Below are 16592 nucleotides of genomic sequence, written 5' to 3' on the forward strand. Positions count from 1 at the left end.
GCGCTGGAGGAGTCGTCCGACGGAGGCAGGTGCGCACACAGTACACAGGCCGTCCCAGCTCGCTCCGATGCCGGGAAAGAGCTCGCCTCCCATCCAGCCCTCTGTTTCCAAGTTCTGTTCCTACCGGGAGCTTGGCTCTTCCAGAGCTGGACGGGAACAGCGTAAGATGAGCCTGGAAGGTGCTGCTGTGCCAGAACCTGAGGCCCTGCTTGGAGGGCGACCAGGACACCGAGACCACACACAGGGACGGAAGCGGAAGGTCCACGACAGTCTGAGCATCAAATAAATCAGAACAGAGATGGACGCGACCCACTGAGTGAGGCAGGAGCCACCGTGCACACAGATGTGAGTGTGTGATAGTGAGCGCGTGAGCGGACGGGGGAGCAACGCCCTTTCACAACTGGACGTCGCTGCAGAACGATGGGCAGAGGGAGAACCACCATGCTGCAGCCATGGCAGTAACACGGACTCAGGTGAGGACTTGTAATGAGTTTCAACGGGGGGTTGATCTTGAGCTGAGCCCAGAGGTGAGGCCCCGTGGTTCCTGATACGAGAGTGACTGTGGCCCGTAGTCGCTGTCAGGAGGGCACAGCCTGCTCGCTGCGGCTCAGAAAGCTGGTGCTCACAGCCAAAGGGCCTCCTTTTCCACCCAGCCCATGCCACAGATGTTGTGCAGTGTCTCAGCCTTCCCTGTAGTGAGTTTTTGCTCTGAGAAGGAGCTTTTGGCAGGAGAGGTAAACAGAAGGCAGCTCCTATCAGGAATTACACAACCTGACAGTTTAGAGTCAGTCCATCTCCACCCGTAGGCCGCATCCCCACGCAGCTGATCAGAGTCTGCATCAGCCTTAGCCCGTTCTTGTGGGACCAGATGCGAGATGAGAGCTGTGGAAAGAATTTGTCCAGAAGGTCCCTTCCACTTGGGCCCCAATGAGCCCTCACGTCAACGGGGACGTCATTCGCCAAGTGAGGCCAGCCTTCCACTGTGTGCTGTGGATCAGCCTCCTCGCTGGGGGAGAGCCAGGCCCCTTCCCTTCAGCATCCTGAGGCCCAGAGGGTCCTCCGTCACACGGTGATGTGCACAGAGGAACCCCAGCCCCGTGTCCGGGCACCGAGGCCACCACAGCCTGCGGGCCACGCGGGACATGCCCGCCTCCACTCTGCTCCCAGCTCTGCCTGGGGCCCGGCTCTCTGCCCGGGAGCAGAGGGGCTCAGAGGGGTGACTCCACACCGGAGAAGTGGAAAGAGGGGGAGTCCAGCACAACCCCCAAATCACAGAGACAAGCACCATCTTGTTTTCACCTGTGGGGGGCACTCTGACTTCCGTGGAGCTCCAGTAAAGGTGCCCACGGTTGAGACCGCCTCACACCCGACCCCACACAGGGAGGGTGTGCAGAACCAGCGGGCGGAGAGGGAGAGTCCTGGGGCCTCGTGGAGGAGACCTCGATCCTCCCGCTCACGTGGGACCCGCAGGATTGCTTCATTTGTGTTGGGCTAAAGTCTTGTCTGGAGGCATCACATGAGTAGTTCAAACCATTTCTCAAAAGGAAAAAAAAACCAAAATGTGTGCCACTTAAAAGCATATGCACATGGTATTTTATTCACGTGCTGAATTTCATCTCTGCTGTCAAACGCTCAGAATTCCCATCTCTAACTGATCTCTCAAATCTCGCAACTGTGGCCTCAACGTTATTCCCTCCTGTCACGACTCTCAGATATCAAGTTGCCATCCACACACAGTAACTTCATCAGTATCTCTCCTGTTAAAAACAATACTCTCAAAATGAGATGAACAAGAAATTAGCACATGCAGATTTCTTGTTTCTAAAAGATGAACTCGGGTCATAAAGTCAATAGACTTCATTTTAATGCATGAAGAACTGTAACTTCTACCACAGGTGTGGAGACAAGGACTCCAACTTTCACATCTAAAGTGGTCTTACTAATTTAATTTCATGGGTATTTTGAAATTTTGATTCTTTGGTAAGGAGATTAAACACTTTCTGAATACAAGACCGCTGAATGTCTCGGAGCCAGTTCTTAAGTCGAAAGCACTGAAATTCAAGGGGGGACCTCAGGGCCAAGCCAATAACAGCCCGCTTAGAAAAGAGCCACCGACCCCTCTGGCACCCTACCCCCTCCCTGGGTTCACCTGGAAGAGCAAACGCCAGATAGAGAAGGCGCTGGTGTTTATTCCAGCCTCATGGCAGGTGCCTGACCCCACTCCCTGCTCAGAGGCATCTCTCTGGGAGGCTGGAGGCATCCTGCAGGGTCCTAACAGTGGCCTCTGGTGCCTCACTTGGTGGGATAATCAGCAGTCTTTTCTCAATTACCTGCCTGTCGTTTCTAAAAGTATTTCTTTGTGGCTCTGTTTTTAAGGAAAATGTCAATGCCACCGCAGGGCTCGAGCGTTTCTGCCGTGTGTGTAAATTTCCCGTCATTAAAGCATGCAGCTCTCGGAGAGCACAGACACAGGGAGGAGGAACGGGGCAGTGCCTGCCCACTGGCAGGCGTCAAACGCCCGTTGTTGGGGTGACAACCTCCAAGGCTTCATGAGAGCCATCCCACCGTCATGCAGCCCGGGTGTGGGGGCCCCAGAGAAGGGATGGTCTTCCCTGCACCTGTACCACCCCCAACGTGCAGGGACGTCCTGGGGGGCCGCCTCCTGTCCGGGGGGCTTGGCTCACAGGGCTGCAAACTCCTAAAGGTGCCCACCACCCCTGCCCCTGATGCCCCAGCAGAAGGGCACGGGGCACTTAGAGGGATGGAGAGGAGAGTGAGGCTGGCTCTGGAGGAGGGATGGAGCGCCGGGTCTTCACGGGCTCCACACTCATCAGAAGGGGAGCAATCTCCTCGACAGATATCTCCAGCCAAGTACAACTCTTCAAACTTTCGGCTGTGATGTGCACAGTGAAGTGGCTTCTCCTGGATTTTTCTGGACAACGTCTTTGGGTTAGAGCCACATGCTAGTCTAGAAATAAGGACCGAGATCTCTGAACCTACAGAGACAGGGTGCTGACTGACAGAAGGAAATTAAGTTCCATAACCCAGGGCTTAAAGCATTGTCATTCTCACCATCATTTCCACGTCTGCTATTTAGGGAGCGTGGGGAAGAGGAGAGTGATTTATCTGTCTTCCTTTAATGAGATACTTCTCTTGGAAATGCAGGCTTTGGTGCCTTCTCTCCCCGGGCTGTACTGTGAAGCCCTCCGGGTTGGAGCGGTTGGAGCCTCACTTGGAGCTCCAGGTCAGCACAGGAGGGCATGGGAAGCACCCAGGTGTCTCCTTCTTTCTAAAGGTGTGGCCTGCGCTGCCTGCAGACCTGGGAACTGCCACATCCCGGTGAAGTCTGCCTGATAGAAAGCCTGCTACTTGCTTCCCCATCAGCCTTCATCCCTAAAATGCAGTCGTGCGAGAAAGGAACCCACGGAGACGCCAGCAGGCTGTTTATCCCCTGAGACGCCCCTTTCAGGATTTACTAGAACTGAGCTTTTTCAGTGAATATTCAGAGACAAGGACACAGTGTGTTGTTTTTAGACAAAACCACAGAAAACACACCGTGAACCGCCCGGACCAGACCAGAGGAGAAGCAATCCGAACGTGTCCTATTTGGGGCTACACTTTAGCAGGTCCTTCTCTGCTTTTCCAAGATGGTTCATTTTCAGAAACGTGTTCTGTGATCCCAGCTCTAAACACTAACAGTAGAACGAAAACACAGTTTAAAGTTTCAGGAGAGCCTCATGCAAGTTCTAAGGCGTTCGCTGCACTTACCTGTGTTTCCTGCCATGGCTGGACCCCAGCTCTTTGCCGACAGAAGAAGGATCACAGGGAGGAAGGCTCCAGGGACCGACCCCATGTTCCCGGTCCTGATCCCGAGGCCCCCAAGACCGGGCGATCCAGCCGGAGGGCGGCTGCTCAGTGCGGGGAGCTACTTCCTGGCTGCCGGTGGGGCTCCAGGTCCCCAGCGCTCCCTCTGTCTCCTCCCTCTCTCTTTCTCTCTCTCTCTCCTCCTCCTCTCTCTCTCTCTTTCTCCTCCCTCCGTCTCTCTAGCTCAGCCCTGCCTCTTTCTAGCTTGCACCCGCCCCTCCTGAGCCCCCTCCAGGCCACAGTGTTCCTGGCTGCAGGCTGAGCTCCCTCCTCTCCAGAAGCGTGGACCCAGGCATCTGTGGCCTCCACCTGCGGGGACCCCTTGCGGTGACAGGTGGGAGAGGATGAGAGCTGGGCTGCAGGATGGCCCCAGGCAGAGAAGCTTCTCACAGCCGGCTCCCTCCTCCTGCTCCCCTTCGAATGAACCTCAAACCTCTTCTCCCCCTAGTGGTGCTGGAAGAAGGAAGGCGGCTGTCCTTGTCACAGCCCTGAGCTTTGTCGCCTGTCACTGGCTTGGCGGTGGCAGGAGCCAGAAGTGAAACAGGAGGAATTGCTGAGGGAAGGGGCTGTTGCAGTGACACCTTCGTGTGTGGGTTCAGAACGAGGTAGAACAGAGGAAAACGCAGGTGTCATTGTGGACACGGCTCTCGCATTTCTGGGAGAATAATCATTGTCTTCTGTTTATGCAGAAGGTGTTGTCTTCAGCTGGAGTGTTTTTCCCACATAAATTCCAGTTCTGGGATCAGAGGCTCTGGGTTGCCAGGTGTCAAAGCCGTGCCCAGTGTACCTTGGGGAAGTCAATTTCTTGGGGGGAACATTATGCCAATTATATGAATCAAATGGGTTTAATTTGGCAAGTTCCAAGTTTTTAAATGAACTCTGTCTCCTGCGAATGAGCTTGAAACACCTCCCCAGGCACACAGAGACCCCTGGCACTAACCACACACAGGGCGGCGTGGGAATGGGAGAGACCCCAAGGGAAGGGATTGCTGAGGACCCTGCACAGGTGAAGAGACTGTGAGACGGACGAGCAAAGGGATGGAGAGAAGGGTCCGGGGCATCCTCGTCTGAGAAGAGCTGTGGCTCTAGAGGCTTCATTCAGGGACACGGGTGTTTCTTGAGCACAACATTGGCCATTGTAAGTGATGCTGTGGAGAAGGTGCAGGAGTGCATGCTCGGCGTCTTACAGAATAACCCCAGAGCACACAGATAAGTGACAAAAGCATCATTGGCAGGTGAGGAGGCTGGACCTCAGTGGGGGCGTCATGGGCCTGAGCACCCCGTGAAGGGGGGAGGCACCTTCCTGGATCCCACTCTCCCAGCCTCACATCACACTGGGTCCCTCATGCTCAGTAGAAGGACTGACAAAGTCCTCATCACACAAAAAGTCTGTATCAGGTTTCTGACATGAAAATAATTGAGAAAACAAAGTTAAGGCGGATCAATCCATGTACATCAGAATGAAAAGCGACTGGGCATTTGATCCCAGTGGCACATTTTGGGCAAGGAGTTGATTTTCTTAATGATCAACAAGGTGGAATTTTGCACATCAGAGGTGAGATGGGTCATAGAAAGGGTGGGGCCTTTCAGTGGACGTCTCCCTCGAGAAGCTTGGCCCTGCTCCGGAGACAAGCATTTCCGTCCATGGCACCAGCTGCTGCTCACAGCCACAGGGCCAGCGGCCAGAGAGGATGGGTGTGGACGCTGTGGCATACACCCACAGGGGACCCAGACTCTCATCTGAGGTATGGAGATGAGGACACCAGTGCCCAGGACATCACCAGGAGACACAGGGGGAACTCCCTGCCCGGGGATGCACCACGGATGTTTGGGCAGGTCTATGCCAGGGCTGCCCCTCACCGGGCAGCTCTGAGTCCACACAGGACCCACCTAAGGGTCAGAGGCGCCCACGACAGAAGGTGCCGAGCACCCCAGAGGTTCCTGTGGTGTCGGCAGGTGCCGGGGTCGAGGCCTCAAAAGCAGTGCCTGATGGGGGGTGCTTCACCTGTGGGGTCCCTTCACCCTGTGCTCACATGGAAATGGAGAGTGTGAGTGTACATAGTCATCTGCTGCTGCTTCTGATGCCACAGATGACCGTCTCAGTGCGAGGGAGGGAGTGCATTTCTAATTGCCGCCAGCCGCAAACTGGAGCCTGAATGAGGCATTTAATCACCCCAAAATGGCAGGAAACCCACAGACACCTCACTCAGGGTTGGACATCTACACTGTGCGTAGACAGAGTCTGCCCAGAGGTGGCCTCCCCTACCCCCGCCAGCACAGGCGCCGTGGGCGCTGGGGCTCTCATCGTTCCAGAGAAAAGCGAAGGGCTGGTGACGTCTACTCACTTCCCAACACCTCTCACTCTTCTGAGTGTCCACTCAGCAGTTTTCTCCCTTTCAAATTGTATTTCACATTTTCCGTTTGAAATGTGGACTGCACTAATTCTTGCTTCCGAACCACAAACGGCTGTCATTACATCTTCTGATGATGGAAATTATTGTCAGTGAAACACAGTGGTCCACACGGGCACGGAAAGATCTGAGTACATTCACACGCTCGTGCGTGCACACGTTCACACTTTTGCTGATGTTCTGTCTCTAACAGGCTCATGCAGCCTGAAAAGTAAAATGGACTTCGGAGTCAACTGGTCCAATAAGAAGTCTCGACAGAAACCCCCCTGAGAGGCTGTTTCGCCAGCCCGCCTTCACAGACGCCTGGTCGCCGGGATGCTCTGACATTTATTAAGTGCCTACAATGCGCCTGCAGGATAAGGAGGGAGAAAGCTATTTCCTTATATTCCCAATGCCAATCCAAGATTGACACGTTCATTTGAATCAGCTACATGAGTTTTTGGAAAAGATGCTTTCCTAATATTATGAGGGACATCTCAAAGAAAAATTACCTCATCTCTTTGGGGGGAAAACGAAGGGGTTTGTATTACCCTGTTTTTAAATTACAGATAATTTAAGATGTAATCCCAGTATAGAAAGGATTTTAGTGGCTTCCTTGCCATTCTTCCTACTCAGCTCATCACAGTTCTGAAGGGCCTTCTGCACATGCTCTTCCTCATGGGAAGGAAAAGGGGTCCCTTCCAGGGCCCTCGTCCCCAGAACAGGGATGCAAACAGACAACATTTGTTTGTTTTTAAGTTTAGGTTATTGCTACAAGAGAAAATCTATAATTGTGTCAACTGTAGTCAGCATTAGAGGGGTTTTTAAAAATTATGAACTTTGCTGTTGAAATTGTCAGGCTTAATCACGTGCAGCTAAGAAAATGTCAGGGGTAGACTCTTGTCATATTTAAATTTTGTCACATCAAACAAAAATAGAGATCATTTCAGAGGAAGATTTGTCTTCTATTATTAAAAAAAATGAATTGAAAACAAATACTTGAGAATTCTGGTGTCAGGTACAAAACACACGTTTTCTGCGTCTGGCTGTGAGTAGAGTTTGCCCGGCTCAGCGCAGCATCCGTCCGGGGGGCAGGAAGTCCGCACGCAGTGGCTCAGCAGAGGGAGAGCTGCGGCCCAGCGCCCCGGTGTCCTCGGATCAGAGGGCCAAAAACTGTGGCTGTTGCTGCCTTGCTCATCTTTGGGGCTGAAATTTGTGTAGTAAGTGTTCAGTTTTACTTTCTGGTTGAGGGACTCAAAGTCCCTTAAAATAATTGGGTGCCTACTAGCGAGTTTTACATTGTTACAGTTGCTCCTGCCAAGCTGTAAACACTTTAATCAAAATTAGCAGAGTTAGTTACTTTGTCAATATCATGCTCTGAATTGATCAGACGTTGGGAATTTAAAGCTCTAGAAATGCACATTATTATTTTATCAACATGAACTATTATGCAACTTTGATTTAACTGATAAAAAATAAAAATTATAGGCAGCTTCTATGTCTGGGACATTTGAGGCTGTCTGCTGAAAAATAGTGCACAGAATCGATAAAAATAGTTGTATGTTGTAATTTTACTTTCTTCTACTTTTCTCTCAAAACTTTTCTCAAAAACTCTGAAAGTTCCTGTTTATGTGGTTAACAGAAAAAGATAATATTTTTTATTTTATTGTGGCTACTTGTTACATAATTCAGATAGAGTTACAGAGGAATAGAATTGCAATAGCAAGTATTTTTTTACTTTGGTTTATCATTTTTATATAAATGCCAATGAATTATATCATGAGTGGATGAGATTTAGATAATGATTAAAAGCAGCTTTTAGTGTTTGTGGACAGGCCTTTTTAAAAGATATGTTTCTAGATTGATTTGAGATGTAAAGCAAATGCATGCGTAATGTGAAAAATGAAAAGTTACTCAAGAAAACAAAAGACCACCCGCGCGTGTGCACGCACACACACATGTATGCTCACACTCGTGCCTCTGTCCCTGGCATCGCAGGTGGGTGGGGACGTGTGTCTGCAGAGAGTTCTCTCATCCGTGTGCAGAGGTCTGCTGGGTGCCCTCAGCCACCGAGTAACGTGCCACAGGCGCGCCTCTGGTCAGCGGTTCTGAGCTGGGGGTGATGTGGCCCCACTTGGACTGTGGCAAGGTGGGGAGGCATTTTGGTTTGTCACCCTGTGGGGACTAACTCCGTGGCGGTGCTGACACACGTGTGTGACCCTAAGTGTGGGGCAGGGGTTCAGGGCACCATGGCAGGGGCACATGAGGACTTGAGGATCGGAAGAGAGGCTGAGGCTGAGGAGAAAGGGTTTTAAGCAGGAGCAGGAGCTCGATCTGAGTCCCAGGCAGCTCCTCGTTTGTGAGAACCAAGCGTGCCTGCAATAGGTGGGTCCCCAGGTGTTTTATTCAAATAGATTTTACATCATGGCTAAAAACAAACAAGACTCTGATGTTCTGTTTAAACAAGACGCCCTACTCAGGTGCATTTTCTACGGCGTGAAGACAACTAAAGTGTTTCCTGACTTGATCTGGGTGAGCGGTGAGGACCTGGCCCTTTCTCTGCCCCCATCGCTGCCCCTGTGGCCAGTGGAGGCCAGTCCATCTCGCCTTCAACAGCACCCCTTCCACCTGACCCTCAGGTGTCCAACTCGTCTCTTTATGGAGCTAGATTCACTCACGCTCTCCATCAGGATGTTCTTTTTTTTGTGAGGAAGAGTCAGCCTGAGCTAAGATCCATTGCCTGTCTTCCTCTTTTTTTTTCGCTTGAGGAAGTTTGTTGCTGAGCTAACAGCTGTGCCAATCTTCCTCTACTTTGTATGTGGGATCCGAACCCGTGAAACCCAGGCCACTGAAGTGGGGTGCACAGAACTTTAACTACTCAGCCGTGGGACTGGCCCCCACCCTCGGGCTGTTCTCACACTGGTCACTCAGAGGGGCCCCAGGATGGTCTCCAGAGTGAAAATTCAAGGAGAAGAAACATCACTGAGTCACTCAGTAAACTGCCCTGGTGTAATTCCGTGTTCTGAATATAGTAAAGGACTGTAAAACGCAAATGTTTGTTGAAATAGAACAACGGAAAGTTCAACTGGCTTTCTAGGTGCCTTCAGAAGGTCCAGGGCCACAAGCTCATTCATTTCCCAGGTTGAACAGAGGAGGCAACTCCAGCCCGAGAAGCGTTCCCTCATCCACCACCGCTGGTGAACTAACCGAAGAACCTAACAGGTAAGAGCTATTTACTTTGAAGCTCATTGTATTGTCGGATCTTTGAGCAGAAAATATCCTCCAGCCACAGGGAACCCTCCACCAGGGAAGAGCTGAGATACGGGAGAGAAATGCTCTTCCCACGTCTCTGTCACCTGCTGTCCACAGGACAGGAGAGGACGCCTCGCCCTGGGCTTGTCCTCTCTGGTGACATCTGGAGTCCTAGTCTTTCCTACCTGTCCTTTAAAATATACTCAACTTTTAAAATGGTGCAAAAATTAGGAGAATGAAAAGATGAGCCATAGACTGGGAGAAAATCTTTGCCAAATACACACCTGAAAAGGGACTGGTCTCCAAAATAGACAAGGAAGTCTTAAAACTAAAAGTCAAGTGCTTTTAGTTCAATAGCAAGAAAACCAACAGCCCAGTTAAAAACTGGGCGAAAGATCTGAACAGACATCTCAGCAAAGAAGACAGACAGATGGCAACTAGCATTTGAGAAGATGCTCCACGTCATGCATCATCAGGGAAATGCAAATCAAAACAACAAGATACCACTACACATCTACTAGAATGGCCAAAATCTGGAACACTGACACCACCAAACGCTGGCGAGGGTGTGGAGCAACGGGGCTCTCGTCCATTGTGGCGGGAACGCAGGATGCTACAGCGACTTGGGAAGGTGGTTTGGTGGTTTCTTACAAAACTAAACATACTCTCACCCTGTGTTCCAGCAGTCATGCTCCTGGGTATTTACCCAAAGGAACTGAAAATTTATGGCCACACAAAAGCCTGTACATGCATGTTTATAGTAACTTTATTTACAATTGCCAAACTTGGGAGCAACCAAGATGTCCCTTAGCAAATGAATGGATAGATAAACTGTGGTCCATTGAGACAATGGAACATTGTTCAGTGCTAAAAAGAAATGAGCTATTGAGCCACGAAAAGACATGGAGGAACCTGAAATGCACATCACTAAGTGAAAGAAGTCAGTCTGAAAAGGCTACACGCTGTGTGATTCCAACTGTGTGATGTTCTGGAAAAGGCAAAATCATAGAGACAGTAAAGAGATCCCTGGTTGCCAGGGGTGGTGAGGGGTGGTAGGTGGAGCACAGAGGATTTTTAGGGTGGTGAAAATACCTTGTATGACACTGTAGTGATGATAGATGTCATTACACATTTCTCCAAACCCGCAGAATGTCCACCACCAAGAGTGGACCCCTATGTAAACTACAGACTTTAGTTAACAATCATGGATCAATGTTGGCTCATCTGTTGTAATCAGTATACTACACTAATGCAAGATCTTAATTATAGGGGAACTTGAGAGGGGGAAGGGGGTGTAAGGAGACTCTCTGTACTTTTCACTCAATCTCTTCTATCACTCCAAAACTGGATTTTAAAAAATTCTATTAATTTACTTTTTCTTTTTTTTAAGGAAGACTAGCCCGGAGCTACCATCTGCCAATCCTCCTGTTTTTGCTGAGGAAGACTGGCCCTGAGCTAACATCCATGCCCATCTTCCTCTACTTTCTATGTGGGATGCCTGCCGCAGCATGGCGTGCCAAGTGGTGCCATGTCCACACCCGGGATCCCAACCGGCGAACCCTGGGTTGCCGAAGCAGAATGTATGCACTTAACTGCTGTGCCACCAGGCAGACCCTTCTATTAATTTAAAATAAGGTGAACTCCCACCAAGTCACTGTCCAGCACACCCTTTGCTGCCTGAGGGACGATGAGGTTGGGGAGAGGTTTCTCCCGCCCAGGGTGGACTGTGACACTAAGTGGGGAGGAAATGGGTCAGCAGGGGTTACAGGGGGAACCTGTTTTAGCTGGTGTAACATTAGCTTAGAAAACAAGCGTGTGCTGGGGAGACACATGCAGAGTGAATCGGGACGGGCTCAGGTCACCCCAGCTTCACACAGTGAGCACAGCCAGGCCTGACCCGGCCGGGGTGCACACTGTCTCTGCTGCCGGCCGCCGTGCACCTCTGGGCGGATTCAGTTCCCTCAGCCTGGACTCCTCTCGGCTTAAGGGGCTCAGAAACACAGAACTGGATAAATCCCAGGCTTTTCTTACAAACACTGTCCTCTTTGGCCCACAGAGGCCCCTCATCTTTTCGTTTGACTATTTGTCTAGGTTTATTCATTTCATACACCACTAGCCCATCCCTCAAAGCCCCAAGATGAGACTAGCTGTGGCCCACGTGTGCCGTTGGTGACCCCGCCCTCTGTTTATTCCTATCACATTTGTGGGTGTGCTTTCCATAGAGTGGGGTTTTAATTAAATTCATATATGAGAAAAATGGTATCCTCATTATTACAGCCCTTCCACAAGTAAAACAGTTTTGAGTAATGAAAACCATGGTATTATTGAATAATTCAACAACTGCCTCCCACAGAAGACATGCAGGAACGGCAGACTGAGCTGAGCTTAGACGAGACGTGAGTCGGCTCAGGACAGCGGGCTTGCTCACTCAGACCTCACCTCCGGGCCGCCCAGTTTCGCTCGGACCCGTCAGGCATTGGACGAACTAGTCTTCCTTCCAAAGACGCACGTCTTAGCACGCGTTTACTGAGCCCCAGTCCCGACGTGCTCAGGTGCCACGCAGCATCTGTCAGTGAGGACGAGTCATTCAGTGGACTGGCTTCCAGCGCCAACACCTGTCCAGGGTTTCGTCCCACATTCGTAGGCCAGGGAGATGAGCTTTGGGATTACTCACCGCCAACTTTCTACTAAAATCTGGTATCTTTGAAATTATCGGGGTTTTATATGGACTCGGTTGACATTGGCCTCAGTCACTGGAGTTTTCACAGGATCAGCAGTGAGGCGCCCATCAGCGATCTGATTCTGTTTTGTTGAGGAATGGCCCTTCATCTCAGGGACGACTCATGTAGAGGAGACGCGCAAAGGTCTGGATAGCTCACTTCTAAACACAGCGTGAGTTTTGCAGCCATAGTGTCTCTGACCACATGGCTCATTTTCAGAGATGTTAGAATAGACTAGAACTTCTCACTGGATCAAACGTAAACCAGGGAGCCTAAAGTAAATGTCTGCGGATGCCTGTCCCTCACTGAAGGGCTTCTCCACCTAGAGCCTCAGCTGCGTTCTCTTCTTCCCTCTTGTGGAAGGAGAAAACACCAGACAGCTTGATCTCGGATTCTTGTACAAATGTTTCCCCAAAAAAGGGAGAAGAAAATGATGTTGTGCATTTAGATTTCCTTTATTTTTTTTTAAAGATTGACACCTGAGCTAACAACTGTTACCAATCTTCCTTTTTCTTCTTCTTCTCATTCTCCCCAAAGCCCCCCAGGACATAGTTGTGTATTCTAGCTGTGAGTGTCTCTGGTTGTGCTGTGTGGGACGCCGCCTCATCATGGCTTCAGGAGCTGTGCCATACCTGTGCCCAGGATCCAAACGGGCGAAACCCTGGGCCACCCAAGTGGAGAGCGCGAACTTAACCACTCGGCCACAGGGCCGGTCACCTAGACTGCCTTCATTTTAACCAGCACAATAACTTGGTGGTGGCCCTCTTATCAGGAGGGAGGAGGAGGGACGGCAGAGACAGGCCTTGCCTAGAGGAAGCTTGGGGATGCGGGCTGTGCATCAGGAAGGCCAGGGGAACTGAGGACCCAGCAGAAGGGCGGGAGAGAGGGAGGTGGAGGGGAGAAGGGTGGGGAGTAATCACTCCCGTCTTCTGGTTGTTTTTATTTTCACTGTGTCTCTGAGTATCTTGTAGTATCAACACAGCATGCACTTTGAATAGTGAAACAGAAGGCACATAATCGAGAAGCACATGTCCCTTATTTGAAAGTTGAGGACGTCTGAGAGCAGGCTTAGAAGTCAAAAGCACTGGTTCATAGATGGCTGGCTGGATAAAGGGATGGTGGATGAGTGGTTGATGGGTGGATAGATGGTGAATGGGTGGATGGATAGATAGATGGATGAGTAGTGGATGGATGATGGATGGATATAGAGATACAGAGACAGAGTTACAGATATAGGTAGATGTGCATACACAGGTATATACACACACATATATACACACACACATATGTTTACATAATTTTCTTTCAACAAATATATTTGTTTGATTTCTCTGTTTAAGAGAGAAAAAAATCCCTGATTTTTAATTTTCATCCTCTCTCTTTATGCATTCTTCTCTGCCTCCAACAGGTAGAGTAAAAATCACGTTTCTCAGCATCCCTTTGGACAAGGTTCCCTCCCTTGGTCTCCCTCCCTCCCCTTCTTCCTTTACTCTCCTGCTAAACTTAAGACATGGTAAGGTCTGATTTTAGGAGTGTTAAAGAAAAAACAAAACAACGGCCACAGTTTGAATATACCCCTAGACCAAACGCTCATAGTCACATGACCAAAACGTAGAATCCTGTTAATTTCCTGAAATGCTGACTCTGATCTCAAACAAAACTTCAGCCTCCTTCACATCCACGTGACCTCCCAGCTTTGGATCAGCTGCACACAAGTAAGCTTGTGCATGGAAAGGAATGCAGGTTTCCAGCCACCAGTCCCGACAGAGCACAAGCACTCCCTCCTCCTGGCTTTGTAAACTGAGCTGTAACTGCGAGAGCAGCTCCTCAAGCCTGGGTTGGGGAGTCTCCCTGCTGCCAAATAGCTTGTTTCTCCCTCGGTAAAATATCCAAAATATCCGTGTTGAGCAAAGCTCTCTGGATTTTCTTTGGCAGGAATCGTGGCTGTGACGTTGGACCCTGAGTTCCGGTTTGGACAGATTTCCATCCTGAAACAGGAGTAGTTGGCTGTGGTGCTCCATCTGGGGGGGTGTGTTTTGGGGGTTCATGTTACGTTAGCTCACAAGTATAAAGTCAATTCATGCAAACATTAGCACAAGTGTGAGACAGAATTGTAACCCAACAGGGAAGTAAGAGGGTTTGGTGTTCTCTATTTTGGTCACAATCTTGAAGGTCATTGTCCTATAGATGCTTCTTCTGGACTCATTTCAGAGGCTCATGGTTCAAGCACATGTCCCACCTCACCAGCTCCGGACATTCCGCAGCTGTGGAAACATCCACAGAACCGTCCATGCGACCTCTCCCGGAATGTGACCGAGTGTCTGCTGGGCTCAAACTATGGGGTTTTGCTTACTTTGCTCTATAAAAGGTTATCACATCCAAACAAAGAAATGAAGTAACCATCAAACATTTATGTCATTACTTCATAAATCTTACACAGTGAGCACTATTAGATTACATTTTAAAATCACTCGCTATAAATTGGAGGAAAATATTTTTTACAATGTTAAGTAAAACTCCATGTGGAAATAGAAAAGAAGACAAGATTATTATCTTTATTTTTTATAGAACTGTAAATCTCATCAGACTACACTTGACAATAAAATTCCACACCCTCTAGCACACCCACACATACTCACTAAAACGTCTCTGTATAGAAATATCATCTGTTCTTTTTCTACTAAAATTTGTTCTTCTCACATCACAATGAACATCTCCACCACTCCAGTCGTCATTTAAAATCAACAAAAATGTCCTCTTTCTCCAATGTATAAACTCTGTTAAAATCCCTAAAGGATGCATTTCACATGAAATTTAATTTCTCACCATCCTCTTTAGTCCCCGGACGTGGAGGTCAGTGTACAGCAGCAGGTGGGGGGGCCGTGCTCCTGAGTGGACGCCCAGCGCTGGGGGTGCTGGGGGACTCCCGTGTCGCCAGAATCTCACCCAGCAATTGGTTCTGGGCTCTCAGCATATGAATGGAACTTTTTACTAAATGTATGTAATTTTCCTGATTTTTTTGAAAAAATGAACAAGAAACTTCCTTGGAGGAAAATGTTACTGGCTTTTCTGTTGGTGGGAGAAGAGTGTGGAAGGGGTTAATCCATTTTGCGTTGGTCCTTGTTTTAACAGATGTCCTTTAATTGAAAATCGATTCCGCAGTCTGTGGGGGATGTGTCCTGTTCAGTTGAAAAGGGGCGATTAGGCCCCTGCTGTGTAAAGTGGATGTGCTCAGCCCCCCACTGCTGATGCTGTTTAAGGACAAACAAAAGGGGGCCCTGCATGGGGACCGGTCAGAGGTGACTGCTCCCCTGGTCATTCCAGCCGCCTGTCCTGCTGCCAGAGCAAGTCTGCCTTCAGGTGCAAACTTCGCATTGTCTTTAGTACTAAAATGTTTCAACTTTATGATTTAGTGATATTGTGTTGCAAACTTAATATTTTTTCTCCGGAAAAGCATAAAGGAAGTAAATTGTTCTGCTAGATTGAAATCTACGTTATTTGAAAAAATAATATATTTGAGTAAATTAAAAAGTCAAAATAACACTCAAAGACCTATACTGGAGAACTTGACACCCTGATTAGAAGCATTATCACGTGTCCCAGGGCAGGTGGCTCAGCCTCTCTGTGCTCAGTTTGTTCACCTGAAGAACCATTGGGTTAGCGCTTCTAAACTCCCAGCCCCTCCCTGGGCCTGGGGAGTCCTCACCTGGTGAGCCCACCCTGAGGGCAGTCACGTCCACCCGGACCCCCTCGCAGAGCGCCTCAGTCACTCTCACCGATCCCCCACTACCCACCTCCAGACATTCACGGCTGGGATTTTTAAATTTCCTTAACAGCTTTACTGAGATACAATTCACCCATTTGAAGTGTACAGTTCAATGGATTCTAGTATATTCAAAGATATGTGTGACCACCACCACAGTCAACTTTAGGACGTCTCCATCACCTCAAGAAGAACCCCCACAGCCTTCAGCTGTCACCTGCCTAACCCCCAGCCCCCCTGAGCAACAACAACCTGCCTTCTGTCTCTGTGGATGTCCCCATTCTGGACGTTTCATGAGGAGTGGAGTCATGCACTACGTGCCCTTCAGTGTCTGCCTTCTCTCACGGGCGTGTTGTCAAGGTCCGTCCATGTTGAAGCCGAGTCAGCGCCTCACTCCTTTCTGTGGCTGGACAGCTCTCTGTCGGATGGACGGGGCCACACTGAGCTCATCCATCACACTCTGACGGGCATTGGGGTTGCTCCTGCTTTTTGGCTCTCAAGAATAACGCTGCTATGGGGGCTGGCCCCGTGGCCGAGTGGTTAAGTTCGCGCGCTCCGCTGCAGGCGGCCCAGTGTTTCGTTAGTTCGAATCCTGGGCGCAGA

The 16592-nt window shown here is 49.7% G+C and overlaps 1 protein-coding gene across 1 annotated transcript in view; it reads right to left on the reverse strand.

Annotated features, from left to right (window-relative positions):
• Positions 1–4286, reverse strand: part of LOC103558188 (contactin-associated protein-like 4) — a 169747-nt gene extending 165461 nt beyond the window's left edge. The window contains exon 1 of the mRNA XM_070620323.1: positions 3769–4286. Coding sequence (XP_070476424.1) covers positions 3769–3853 — 85 coding nt within the window. The 5' untranslated portion in view covers positions 3854–4286. The remainder of the gene's footprint in view (positions 1–3768) is intronic.
• Positions 4287–16592: the final 12306 nt, after the last annotated feature.

The sequence above is a fragment of the Equus przewalskii genome, chromosome 5 (genome assembly GCF_037783145.1).
Source record: "Equus przewalskii isolate Varuska chromosome 5, EquPr2, whole genome shotgun sequence".
Lineage (NCBI taxonomy): Eukaryota > Metazoa > Chordata > Mammalia > Perissodactyla > Equidae > Equus > Equus przewalskii.